This window comes from Sitophilus oryzae, unplaced genomic scaffold (assembly GCF_002938485.1).
Source record: "Sitophilus oryzae breed Bouriz unplaced genomic scaffold, Soryzae_2.0 scaffold_857_pilon_pilon, whole genome shotgun sequence".
Lineage (NCBI taxonomy): Eukaryota > Metazoa > Arthropoda > Insecta > Coleoptera > Curculionidae > Sitophilus > Sitophilus oryzae.
The window spans coordinates 1,832,752-1,846,313 of record NW_022147480.1 but is presented as its reverse complement, the minus strand read 5'-3'; the positions used below and the strand labels follow the sequence as shown (position 1 = coordinate 1,846,313).

The 13,562-nt window shown below is 32.2% G+C and overlaps 1 protein-coding gene across 5 annotated transcripts in view; it reads left to right on the top strand.

Annotated features, from left to right (window-relative positions):
- The window catches only part of LOC115889918 (gamma-aminobutyric acid receptor subunit beta-like), a 98,129-nt gene that overhangs the window by 64,931 nt on the left and 19,636 nt on the right, over positions 1–13,562 (top strand). For all 5 annotated transcript variants that reach the window (XM_030910013.1, XM_030910009.1, XM_030910011.1 and 2 more), the window contains exons 5-7: positions 7,963–8,034; positions 8,978–9,132; positions 10,196–10,278. In XM_030910013.1, coding sequence (XP_030765873.1) covers positions 7,963–8,034; positions 8,978–9,132; positions 10,196–10,278 — 310 coding nt within the window. The remainder of the gene's footprint in view (positions 1–7,962; positions 8,035–8,977; positions 9,133–10,195; positions 10,279–13,562) is intronic.

Here is a 13,562-nt window from a genome sequence, read left to right as displayed (position 1 = left end):
GGCGTGAATGAGCAGTGTGTATCAATAGATTTTACACTTTTCCCTTGGACAACAGCACGATGCAAAGTTTCGAACCGGTCACCCGTTCATCAACTAGCATCGCCTTACGTCGCTTAACTTCGGTGTTCTAATGGGAACCGGTGTTTCGACGTAGCTGGGCCGTTGCCCTTTTAACGAGTCGTTGTAATTTTCCCTATAGCTTGAATTTTTTTAAGTGCAAGCTAGAAACACTTGCATTTTTGGTAAAAATAAATGGAATTGAGTGGGTGTTCGATAGTGGTCGCGCTATTAGAACTCTGAATGCAAAAATCGATATCTCGAAATCTATTAGAAATAATAGATTGTAAAAAATGTCTATACCTATGTGGCGGATTCATCTATCCAAAAAAAATCCTTATGGGTTTTTCGCCACTGCACTGCAAGAAAAATCTACAAAATAAAATAGTTATTTTTTTGTAAACACTTCTGCGTTAAACCTAAACGGACGCTGCTTGTCAGAAGTTGTGTTTACAGTAATAAAAATTTGCCTAACAAAGAAAAAATGCTTAACGTTTCGGAAAGTTTTCTCTTTCCGTCGTCGGAAGCAAAAAAATATAAAGAATCAAGAAAAAAACTATTTAAAATATTTAAATTGAACTATTCGAGAACACCTTACTTTTTAAAACAGATACGTCTACAAGAAATCGTTGACGTTCTGTTAAAATGACATTATTTTATTTTCTAGATTTTTCTTGCAGTGCAGTGGCGAAAAACCCATAAGGATTTTTTTTGGATAATAGTTTTTTCAAGAACTTTGTTAATATTTCTGCTGTATTTTCTTTGTAGACCGTATGTGAAAATCTTTATCAATAAAAAAATTACACGATTGCTGAAAATTGCTATGCTCTAAAAGTAAATGAATGGATTGTTTACAATTTTTGAATGGAAAAAAACAACCTTATCGAATTTTTCTTATGTAAACATATTGTAAAATATCCGATCTTGAAAATAAAAAAAAGTTTCAATATCTAAAGTGGTTCTTGAGTTATGGCCTGTAATGTGTTAAAAAGTTATGAGTTTTTAAATTATCCCGATTACTGACGTTTTCTCGTTATAAAAAAATGACACCTTAACGATATCCTTATAATTCCATTTCAGATGCTCAGAAACATGTCTAATGATTTTATCTAGTTATCTCTTGAAAAAAAAGTATTTTAAAAATAAGCGGTTTGCGATCGTGAGTTTACTTTACTTAATAGGGAAAGGCGTATCGGCAACGCCGCAACAGCACAACGTCTCGCGTCGCGTCGGTCGGTCGCATTTCTCTCACTCCGACTTAATAAGATCCCTATGCTATTTACTTCCACACATGTAAATGCCGACCCAAAAGTAACAGTTGCCAGCACGGTATGAAATGAATAATAATCCAGTAAAATTCAATATTTTACTAAATTATATTCTAAATATCGCCAACAAAAAGACTGAATGAGATGAATATATCCCAATACAAAATAAACAAAAAAGAAAGACAGAGAGAAATAGAGGGACACGCCCAGTGTTGTCTAATGCTCGGCCTGGAAAATCTGGAATAGCGCCAGAATCCCGGATATTCGGGCTCCAATTTCACAAATAAAGAGATGTTCAGTGGGCCAGTAAGTGTTAAATTGCGAGAGATATTTGTTTACTTTTGGTTATTTATTTTATACAAAAAAATCGTCGAGAGCGTCTATTGGAAGATTGCTTTGATCAAAGAAATGAGAAGTATTAGAATTCAATAAGCTTTATTATAACTGACTTAAATTCCAGTTTATCAGTGTTGTTCTAATTTTAAAATGAGTTAAAGTTTAAATCAGCATAGGCTCAATAATGTAGTGTTGGTTTTATTTTACGTTGAGTTAATAAATGTTATTAGATATTAAACTTGTTAAAATACATATTTCTAATAAAAATAAGTCAATTATAAATATAAATATTTATCAAATATACTTCAAACACCTCTGGATCTTTAGATATTCTAAAAAAAGTCTTTCTTTAACCGAAATACACTTCCTAAAAGTATTTGTTCCCTGTATTTTTTCTTTCTATACGGAAGCCAACTAAGACGGTACGTCAACGGACCTGACATGTTTGAACAGACCTTTAGTTTCGTGCGGCTGCCATCTGATCGTTCAAGGTCGTCTCTTTCCGGATCAAATCGATTTGCACACAAATTCCAAGTTTTTATTGCAACAAGAAACGGACAAGAGGTCCGGCATCCGCCGACATGCACTGCCTATTATGCGGTAACTTGTGCAGTTTTACCGCGCCCCGAAGACATGCGAATTTCTACCCGGGACGTTCGAAAAATAGAAATACAATAACATAAGTTAAAATAACAGTAATAAATTGAGATAAAACAAGTTTTTTTTTGAATTTGAAAAAAAAATGTTTGCGGAAACAATAGATTCCATGACGTCACAGATGTCGATTTCAAAAATTTTGATAGTGACTATATACAGTAAAAAGTACATTTTAACCAGTGTTCTTGGGCTCTCATTACCAATTTTGCATTCTTATATATCATTTTTTTTTAAATTAGCACAAGGCGCCATGTTTAATATTACCCTGTACAATCTACAGTTCATACCAAATAAACTTTTAGTCACGTGATTAAGCTTGACCGTCACACCGTTGCCCAATTTTATATATTTTCTTTTAATCAAAATATTTTAAAAAACAAAAATAAATTAATTTTAAATATATAAACAGTTATCATATGAAAAATTATCATTTTGCGACTTTTTTATCATTTAAATTTTGTTTAAAGCGAAAATTGAACACTTGAAACTTTTGACAGTTGACATATTATGATATGTCAGTCTATTCAGAGTGTGTGTGCCATTTAAAAATCGAAAGTTGTAGTTATTTCCATTAAAACAGGAAGTGACCGAAAATAATCGAGTACGTCAATCAATCCTAATTTATGTTATATATTAACATACCAAATCTCGTTTTTTCATCTGAAAGTTATAGGGGTGGGCCACTTTTGAGACTCACCCGGTATTTTGAGACTCGCCCGGCCCACTTTTGAGACTCACCTAAGGTATTCATGCCCGGTTCTTTTGGTGATTTGCGACCTATCAGTATATTACCGGCTATATCGAAATTATTCGGAAAGATAATTTATAAACAAATTTTAGAGTTTTTGGAGGCTAACAATATTCTTCCAATGGTCCAATCTGGATTTCGTGCTAAACATGGGGCTTCTACAGCTTTGCTTAAGATTGTAGATGATCTTTCTCGCGCCATGGATGGTTCTAAGTGTACAATGTTAGTTCTCTTGGATCAGAGTAAGGCATTCGATTCGGTTCACTTTCAATTGCTTTTAGCTAAGCTTCGATTCTTTGGATCTGATACTGCTGCATTCTCTTGGTTTGAAGATTATCTAAATGATAGGACACAACGAGTAAAGCTGAATAGTTTAGAATTATCCAACTTTAGCGTGACAACGAATGGAGTGCCCCAGGGTAGCATCTTGGGCCCACTCTTATTTTTATTATACACATTTGATTTGCCATCAGCGATTCATAAGTGTCAAATGCATATGTACGCTGACGATGTACAGATATATCTGGAAACTGCCATTGAAGATGCTGGGGACTCTGTTACTATTTTGAACCGCGATTTGGCTGCTTACGAAACATGGTGTAGTAACCATGGACTAATAATAAATTCTAATAAAACTCATGCACTTTGTGTAGGTAATGCGAGGAGTAGAAACTTTATTGTTTCCAATTTTGATTTATCTATTGGTGGTACTCTGATCAAATGGGTCGATGTTGCCAAGAACCTGGGAGTTTACCTAGACAGCGGCCTGACTGAACATCACTGTAATAAAGTATACAAACAAGCTATGTTTAAATTGAAGGGCATGTATAATCTGAAATTTTTGTTGGATGAAGCGACAAAACTTCACCTAATAAAGGCGCTGATATATCCACATTGGGACTATTGCAGTCAGATTTATTGCACTTTATTGACAAACTACAACCAAGCAAAAATACAGAGAGTACAAAATGCATCGGTGAGATTTGTTTGTGATCTACAATATAGAGAGCACGTAACTCCTCACCTAATTAAATTGAATGAGCCTAGACTCTCTTTACGTTTTCAATACCTTTATATTATGTTATTATATAAAGTCTGTACATACAAAGTTCCTCCATATTTATACAATGTACTTATAAAAAGATCAGAAATCCATAGTAGAGATATTAGATTAAATACTTTTACAGTCCCGCGGCATTTAGTTCAAAATTTAAATGTAGTTTTTCCTATAAGGCACCTTTTATTGTTAAACCCAATACTAGATATACTAGATTCACCATTTTCAAGATTTAAATTTGAGATAAAAAATCGTTTGTTTGCTAATTAAAAATAATACATTATTGTCTACTAATTAAATTAATTTAAAATCGTTTTAATGATCAGCTGTTTAAAAAAAATATATATTCTTTATTGTAATTATTCTTTTGCATTTTTTTTTATAATTCGAATTCTAAGTGCAGAATCATTTACTTTTATTTTATGGTGGAGTGGAAGAGTGGCTAACGCCAAACTCCTACCAGTTGTTGTCTAATATTGTATATTTGTAATATTACTCTTTATACAATAAAAATCATTATTTATTTATTTTATTTATTTATATCACTTTTTCACACATGTCCTTCAAATCATCCAATTCAATTGCTGTTAGAAAGAAGTTTCACGTCAAATATACGCATAATATATTAATATCCTAATCATAATATATTTTCTTTTTGCCGTTTTTCAAATAAGTCAAAAATATCCGAGTTTTTTAGCTTTGAAAATTTTAAAAATCATTTTTTGCTTAGAACCACTAGTTTTTTTCCGGGTTTTCATTCTTTTAAAAGTAATCTGCTACCTATGTTTTCATAATATTAAAATATATATTTTAACTAAAAATTAAAAATATTTTCGAAAAATGCCAAAAAAACTCATAGACGTATCTCTAGAGTTTAAATGTACCACCCCTAAAAATATTTGCACTTATTAAAGTCTCACCCTGTATAATAAAAATCGCGAACCCAAACTTGTTTCATCTCAATTTAGTTTAAAGGTCGGTTATTAGCATAGCTGGGATAATTCAGATCAGCACGGTTGCATGTGTGCAAGCCATAACGGGCGCGGTTAATCTAGGACTCGATTAATCCAGACTCTGTTAATTAGGAATTTACTGTAATTATTAATTTCTTGCTATCACGTCACGGCGAACATTATTAAGTTCCAAGTTCCAGAGCGTTAGGAAATAAATTAAACGATTTTGCATGAATCCGGTATTTTTTCTGTAACCCGGTTTTTTTTATTCTCTTGATCACTAGGAAACTCTTTCAAATATCCTGACAAAATATTTTGACAAAAAAAAAATTAAAAAGTAGTTTAATACTATTTTTATTATAAGACATATATACATAATATACATAAATTATTAAACATATATATTAAAAACGGACCCTACTGTATCTTATAAATACAGGGTGGTCCGAACTGTATTCCGGAAACTTCGGCAGCATATTCTGCACATAAAAATAAGTAAAAAAGTTGGTATAAATGTTTGTCCCAAAATGCTTAGTTTCGGAGATACTCGGTGTTAAAATTTCATATTTATTTTGATTTTTTTACAAATAATTAAACGTAAACGTTAAAAGTAACGTCAATATTTGGATGAAAATTGGTGTCTGGGAGTTTTTTGACATGAGAAATTTGATTTTGATATCAATACGACTCTTACTTGTAGAGGGCGCCACCTACATATTTTTTAACGTGTTTGAAGAGTAATAACTTTACGTCCATACCTGTATAAAACTACTGAGTGAAAAAATACGCATTTCCGTAATTTTTTACGTAAAAAATGTCTCTTGGTAAAAATCGCTACGAGAAACCGTTCTCAAGATATTTAGAATGGGAATAATCAATACATGTCAATATTGACAAAAATAAACATGTTGAATAGATAAGTTATTTAAATGAAATGATAAATTTAGGAACTTCTCATTTTTTAAATTAATCATAAATTTTTATCCATTTTTTTTTGCTTATTTTTAACTGCAGAATATGCTGCTCAAGTTTCCGGAATACAGTTATGACCACCCTGTATAGAGTTTAAAAATATATAGGACGTATCTAGGACACACAAGGGCTGTTCTATCGAAGAATCATCACCCTCGTGTGAACACGATATATATCTGGCGATAAATCGTGCACTTGGGGCTCTCGAACGTATTGCAATCCTGCCATTTCCAGAAATAGAACGTTGGAGAAGCGTTCACGCAATCAGGCCTCCATGTGCGTGAATTGTTTTTTTTTTCTTCATTTTCGCACATCGGTATTAGGTCGAGCTTAACGATTAGAAATATACAGGGTATTAAAACCAAGATGGAAAGTGTTTAATTACTGAAGTAAAATAACTAAAATCTCTAGACGGTAAAGGAAAGTAATTAAATATAGAATAGGGGGGGGGGATTAGTTTGAAGTAAGGTCCGACCAAGATCTCGGTCTCGGTCTCAGTTACAGTCATTCTCGGCTAAAATCAGGCCGAGATCTCGATCTCGTTCTCGAAATAAAAAGGCGGAGATTATCGGCCACGGCCGAGACTACACACGATCGTCAAATTAGCTTATTTTTTAACGTATCGCTCCACCTCTCGAAGCGTGGATGAACAAAATACTCCTCCGAAGTCGGAAAATAGAATTGATCGTATCTGAACGGCTGAAGAATCGTCTTTGGATTTCTATGCGTAAACAATGAACGAAATGTTAGATGTTAGTGTCTTATTAATTATAAATACAACAGAATGAAACTAGAAGCTTATGCATTACTAGTCTGCACCACTATCAAGCGTCTCTAGCAAACAACTATTTTTTTATTACATTATCAGATACCTTTTCATATAATAAACTATTGAATAAATATTGCATCGTCTTGGTCTCGGTCTCGGTCTCGGTCTCCGAGATCTTGCTATAGTGTATAAATTGTACTAAATTTGGCTTAATGGCTATATGACAATATTAACGCCCATTATTTTTAGTGTTAAGCTTTTATAGTGGCAGGTATGTTGAAATATATATCTTTTTCCTGAAAATGAGCTTTTTCTCGATTTTTAAGATCTTCTGCTACATAAAACTTACCCATCTTGTACAAAAATATAACATATTTCATTACTGTTTTTGTTTTCCAAAAAATTGCAATATAAATATACAACATGATCTAAAAAACGGCGTCAACGATTGCTGTGAACCGAATGAAGATTGCTTATGCATATGGGAAATGTCATTGGACGTCATTTTTATGACAAAATTTACGGTAGACCATATAAGCAAAGACAGAAAGATTGTACTGGGTCTACTAACAGAGCATTGTAAGCTTAATAGATATCCGAAGCTGATTTGATATCTGCTAAAGCTTAATAGATATCTGAAGCATGCTGTGCAGATTTTGTCAATTTGAATAAGAAACGACAGAGAACATTGTAAATATACAGCAAATGTACGGTTCTTTGTATTAGACAATGACAATCAGTTATGGAAGAGCTATATGGAGAGTTCAATCTTGAAGTTATTAGACATTTTGAAAGGTATAGGACTGGAGAATGTATCCTAAGGATCAAAAGAGGACCACAATAGGTTTGAAAATGTCATAATAGAACAGACCAATAGCCACCATAAAAATAGTAATAATTTTTTAACAAAAAAAATTATTTAAAACAGTAATTCAATTTGAACTATATTCATCTATAAATCAATATCTTACTGTTAATTAAATCCTTTAATTAAATGACAACAAAATGTAATTGATTTGACACAAATTTTGCATGTGCACGCGCATGTTAATGTATTTGATTAGCTGCACTTTGTTTACTTTTGTAAATTACAGTATAGGTCAGAATCGGTCAGCCTAATACTAATTCGCTTGATTTCTCTCTAGGATTTCACTTTGGACTTCTACTTCCGACAATTCTGGACTGATCCGCGACTGGCTTTCCGTAAAAGACCACAGGTGAGTGGATAATTAATTTAAAAGACTTGGTAGATAATAATTTAATACTATAAAGCTTAATTCAGAACCTGATAATTAATAAAAGGAATTAGTGGTTTCAATTACATTTTTTACTTTTTAGTTTACGATCATTTACAGTGTTTGAAAAACACAATTAAAATTAATAAAATATCCTAGCGAAAGCTTAGTTAGTCAGTTGTATCCATAGAGAAAGCCTAATAGGTATTGTTACGGATTCCGTGGGTCCACTATTTAAACTCACGATAAAATACTTAACGATTTTATTTGTTTCACTCTGTACACACAACTTATACTATTTACAACACAACTTATGCAACTACTATTACTCTAACGGTATTTCGCGGTATTTTCAAACTTCAGACTTCAAACTTTCTTCAGACTTTAGACTTCAAACTTCAAACTTTTCCAACTGTCAAAGCGCGGGCCTTATATACCCCCTGGCGGTTGTTTCTAGATTTTTCTAAAGAATTCTATAATTTTCTTTACTTTCTGGCGAATGCGCCAGGTTCCTCAAGGCACGTTGCGATTTTTTTAGCAGTATGCAGTTATGCAACCAGTAATACACCTTGACAGTATAGACATTTTTTTTACAATTTCTCTTGACGAAAGATAATCAAAGGCCAAAATGACATTCCTCGCAAATTTTGAAGTATAATTAGTGGAAAAGTTGAAGGTTTGTTAACTTTTTCCACTAATTGAAAATTCCTACCACTAATTTTGGCATTCTGAATGCTTACGTTCAAATTAGAGGAACAAACTTCTACGCTAATTGAAACCATTAATTGTGAGGTTTGAATGAAGCTTTACTACCACTAATTTTGACGTTTTGAAAAAGCAACTAATTTCTGAGTCTACCGAGACCAATTTCTAGGTATCTAGCATTATCAATACCAAAATTAATTATGCTTTTTAATCAAAACAGGTAGAGATGCTATCTGTGGGATCGGAATTTATCACAAACATATGGGTGCCTGACACGTTTTTCGTCAATGAAAAAACGTCCTCTTTTCACAAAGCCACTACATCAAACGAATTTATCAGAATACACCATTCCGGCAGCATCACCAGAAGTATTCGGTAAGTAGTACTGTATTTTGGCTTGTTCAAATCTTGTTTGTTCTGGAAAACCACCAATTTTTAATCAAGAAGCCTTGGAAAAATTCATACTTAATAGTCAATGTTTAGCGACGTTTCCTGGCCAGTTAGAAGTTTTATAGTCAAAAATCTCGCAACCCCCAAATGTCAGCTCTATGACAAAACAAAACACAACAGCCGGCCGGCCCGTCTACTACTAACCCGCCGCCGGCAAGCTAAACCTCTTCTTACATCACAATTTTACCTGATCACAAATATTTACATTGCTTGCCAATGAATCATACTATTTTCTCTAATCGACTTTCAAATAGAGTGTTTTAGCATTACTAGATAAATAAATAGAGAGATTCCGAAGGAATGCATATTCTTTATTAAAATAGTAAATAAATAAAAGCATTATTATAACAAACTTATTTTCCAAGTTTTACAAAGCGTTTTCCCGAAAGACTAACCGTTTTTTAAAAGCAAATATTGTAATATTTGAGCGGCGTTTTCACCCTCTTGGAATTTGAGATTCCAGAAACCCCTTCTTATCGGTTTTTAAATAAAAAATATTCTAATATTTGAGGGGTGGTTTCACCCACTTAGAATTCGAGTTTCAAAAAATCCCTTCTTATATTACTCTACACCCTAAAGTCAATCCGTTTTCTAAAAATCAGCTTTTTACGTCAAGCGCTTTAAGCAGGATCGTGATTAATCAATGACCAGATTTTTCGAAACACCCTGTATACATTTTTAAAAAATCTTAAAATATGTAAAAAAAACAAAATAGAATATACGTGTTTAAGCGTTTTATCGGAAACTTGATCGTTTTTTAAATAAAAAATATTGTAATATTTGAGGGGTGGTTTCACCCCCTTGGAACTAGAATTTCGAAAAATCCCTTCTTATCGAACCTCTAAACCCTAGAATCAACCTGTATGCCAAAATTAAGCTTCTTACGTTGAGTGGTTTGAGCAGTATCGTGATTAATCAGTGAGTCAGTCAGGATTTTATATATTAGTATAGATTTAATTTACAATTATTATTACTCTTTTATTTACAGATTGACAATTACTGCTTCCTGTCCAATGAACTTACAGTACTTCCCCATGGACAGACAGTTGTGCCACATTGAAATCGAAAGTTGTAAGTATCGCACATTCTCACAAGTATAATTTTAAAAAACGTATTTAAACTTTAGTTGGAATGGAATTAAATATAAAAAAATGCATAATAAAAATCTTATTAGTATAAATATCTAGCTATATTTATTATATAGATTCCATTGAACTATCGGGATAACATTTATTTCAAGTGCATTTTAAAGTTTTTAAAACGCACATACCTCAAAACATACCGGGGATTCAAAAGATACCTGTATATGTGCTTAAATGTATACTGTCAAGCTATGCAGATATAAGCGAGAGCACAATACACCCATACTAAGTTTTATTGTATTCTTATATCTTTGCTTACCAGCATTTTTTTATTAAAAATATAAAATTTATAATAAAATCACGTTTTTTTAGCATAACCGGCATGTATATGATGTCAAACTTATAAAAATGTTTTAAACAACTTATAAAAATGTTTAACAAAATGTTTTTCTTTATTTATATTGGTTTGACAATTAATTGACATCCTGTATAAATGCCGGAGAAAACTCTAAATGCCAGGCGACGGCATTACAGCTTTTCCAATTTTTCTTACAATTCAGCATTCAGCACTTTTTGATCTGTTTTTTCTACACAAGCAAAAGCACTAACAGATAGCTCTTGATCCCATAACAACCAAAATGTTTAAAATATTTTTTTGTTCTGGAAAAATATGTATGAAAATTAGAGAAAATTTGTGTATGGTAAATTCTTTAGCATACTTATTTTTCCAAAATATATTTTTTGTATATAAAATCTCTATAATTTTCTAAATTTTTGTTTCGACACAGATTATTTGCAATTATTTTCTTCACGAATAAAAATTAAATAATGTCGTTTTTTTGTTACTAATAGTTTGGTTAAAAAGTCAATTTTATTTGTTTTACTTATTGGAAATGTTGATCTGTATGTTTGTTATAAAACAGAAAAACCACAAAATATCAGATGCGATACTAAGAAAAATCAATTAAATTAAAGAATTTCATATATGCCATAACTGATCTCAAAGAAAGTAATTTTAAAATAATAATATAACAAATTAGGTTCATTAGAGAGAAAATATTTAAAGAAATCGGTATAAAAAAGAATAGCAATAAAACAATATTAAGACTAAACACAGCTACACTAAAACAATATATAATAATATAATAACAAAACAATACAAATTAAATTAAAAAAAAACCTAAAAGTAAATAAAAGATTAAATTTTTTGTATCTTCAGTACTAAAGTTGTATCAACCTAAAGTGTGTTTTTTCTATAAATATAATATAAAATAAGAAGACTGTGTATTTTGTGGTTTTCCCTGTACAAATCTAACGATATTCTTTGGCCTCTTCTCTACTACAGCACTAGCGGGAGAGGTCCCAAAACTGTCGCCATCTTTGTACAAAAATATTAAGGAAGGAGTATAATGATATCCATGTATTCATCTATTAGAGACATGAATCAACATCATGTATTCCCATTATTGACACTTCTCTTTGACGTTTCAATAGAAACATTTGAATTTGATTTGAAATTTTGCAGATTTTTTTCTCTTTACTGAGCTTATTTTATGTTATTATGTTTTTTATTCTACAGTTGGTTTTGTCTAAAGGTAGTAGATCTAGAAGCAAATTGTGTGGGAACTTAAATTAACGGTGACATTATTGCGATTTATCTAAGACTGTAAAACAGTTAGTTGTGTAGCATCTCGGTCAAAAATCGAGAAAAATAGGTCAAATGAGGGAATAACTTTTCAATGGTAAGTAACTATAATCTGTTACGTGTAGTAAACTAATTCAGTTATAAAATTCACTCAGAATTAACTAATTATAAACTAAAAATAAGTGGAATTGAGTTGGTGTTCGACACTGGTCTCGCTATTAGAACTCTGAATTCAAAAATCGATATCTCGAAATCCATTGGAAATAATTGACTGTAGTTTTTTTCAAAAACTTTCTTAAAGTTAACGCTATATTTTCTTCGCAGACATCATGTTAAAATCTTTACAAATAAAAAAGTTACACGTTTGCTGAAAATTGCTATGCACTAAAAGTAAATGGACGGTTTTTTTGAATTTTTGAATAAAAAAAAACAAGCCTATCGAATTCTTCCCATTTAAACATCTTGTAAAAGATCCAAACTTCAATATAAAAAAAAGTTTCAATATCTAAAGTGGTTCTTATCGCGTGTTATGTGTTAAAAAGTTGAGTTTTTAAATTATCGCGGTTCCTGATGTTTTCTCGTTATAAAAATATAGACACACTAACGATATTCTTATAATTCCATTTCAGATGATCAGAAACATATCTAATAATTTTATCTAGTTATATTTGTAAAATCGGTATTTTTGGGGCTTACTCAACCGGGTCTCACAATGCAAATTCACCTCAAATATCCATTTAGTTGGTCATTGGCAAGCACTCTCTCATTGTACATGAAAATAACAAAACAAACATTTACTGATCTGGATAAAATTGATAGTTAAATAGTAAGACTCACCCGGGGGTACTCCGCCCCCTAACCACTGACATCACTGATATTCTATTCAATATATCACATTCCATATCTTCCATCTAATTCAAATATTATTCGGATCTATTGGTTAATAATCTTCAACAACTAGCTAGTGTCACCTGAAATAGTATAGGGGCTTCCCCCGGACGCAATTCTGCCGCTAAACAGATTCGCATCCCAATCGAATAAGCTATTTGGGTGGCTCACCATCCCAACGCCGCATCGTCAATCGAGAAGACAATATGGAGACCTCAAACTCTCAAGACCAACTCGAAGGCAAGACGTCACAGAGGTTTTCTTACCGTGGTCAAACGACCCCGTTGGCTTACAGTCAAACGACTTGCAACTATATTAGTCAAAAGACTCGCAACTTCCATTTGTCAGCTCTGTGACGAAACACAACACTACACAGCCGGCCGGCCTATCAACAACTGACTGACCTGCCGCCTCCGAGCTAAGCCTCCTCTTACATCACATTTTTACCTGATCACAAATATTTACATCGCTTGCCAATGAATCATACTGTTTTCTCTAATCGACTTTCAAATAGAGTGTTTTAGCATTACCATATAAATAAATAGAGAGTTTCCGAAGGAATGCATATTGTTTATTAGAATAGTGAATAAATAAAAGCATTATTATGACGAACTTATTTTCCAAGTTTTACATATTTCAAAAAAAAATTAAAAATAAGCGGTTTGCGATCGTGATTTTACTTTACTTGATAGGGAAAGGCGTACCGGATAAATGTGGCAACGCCGCAACAGCCCACGGTC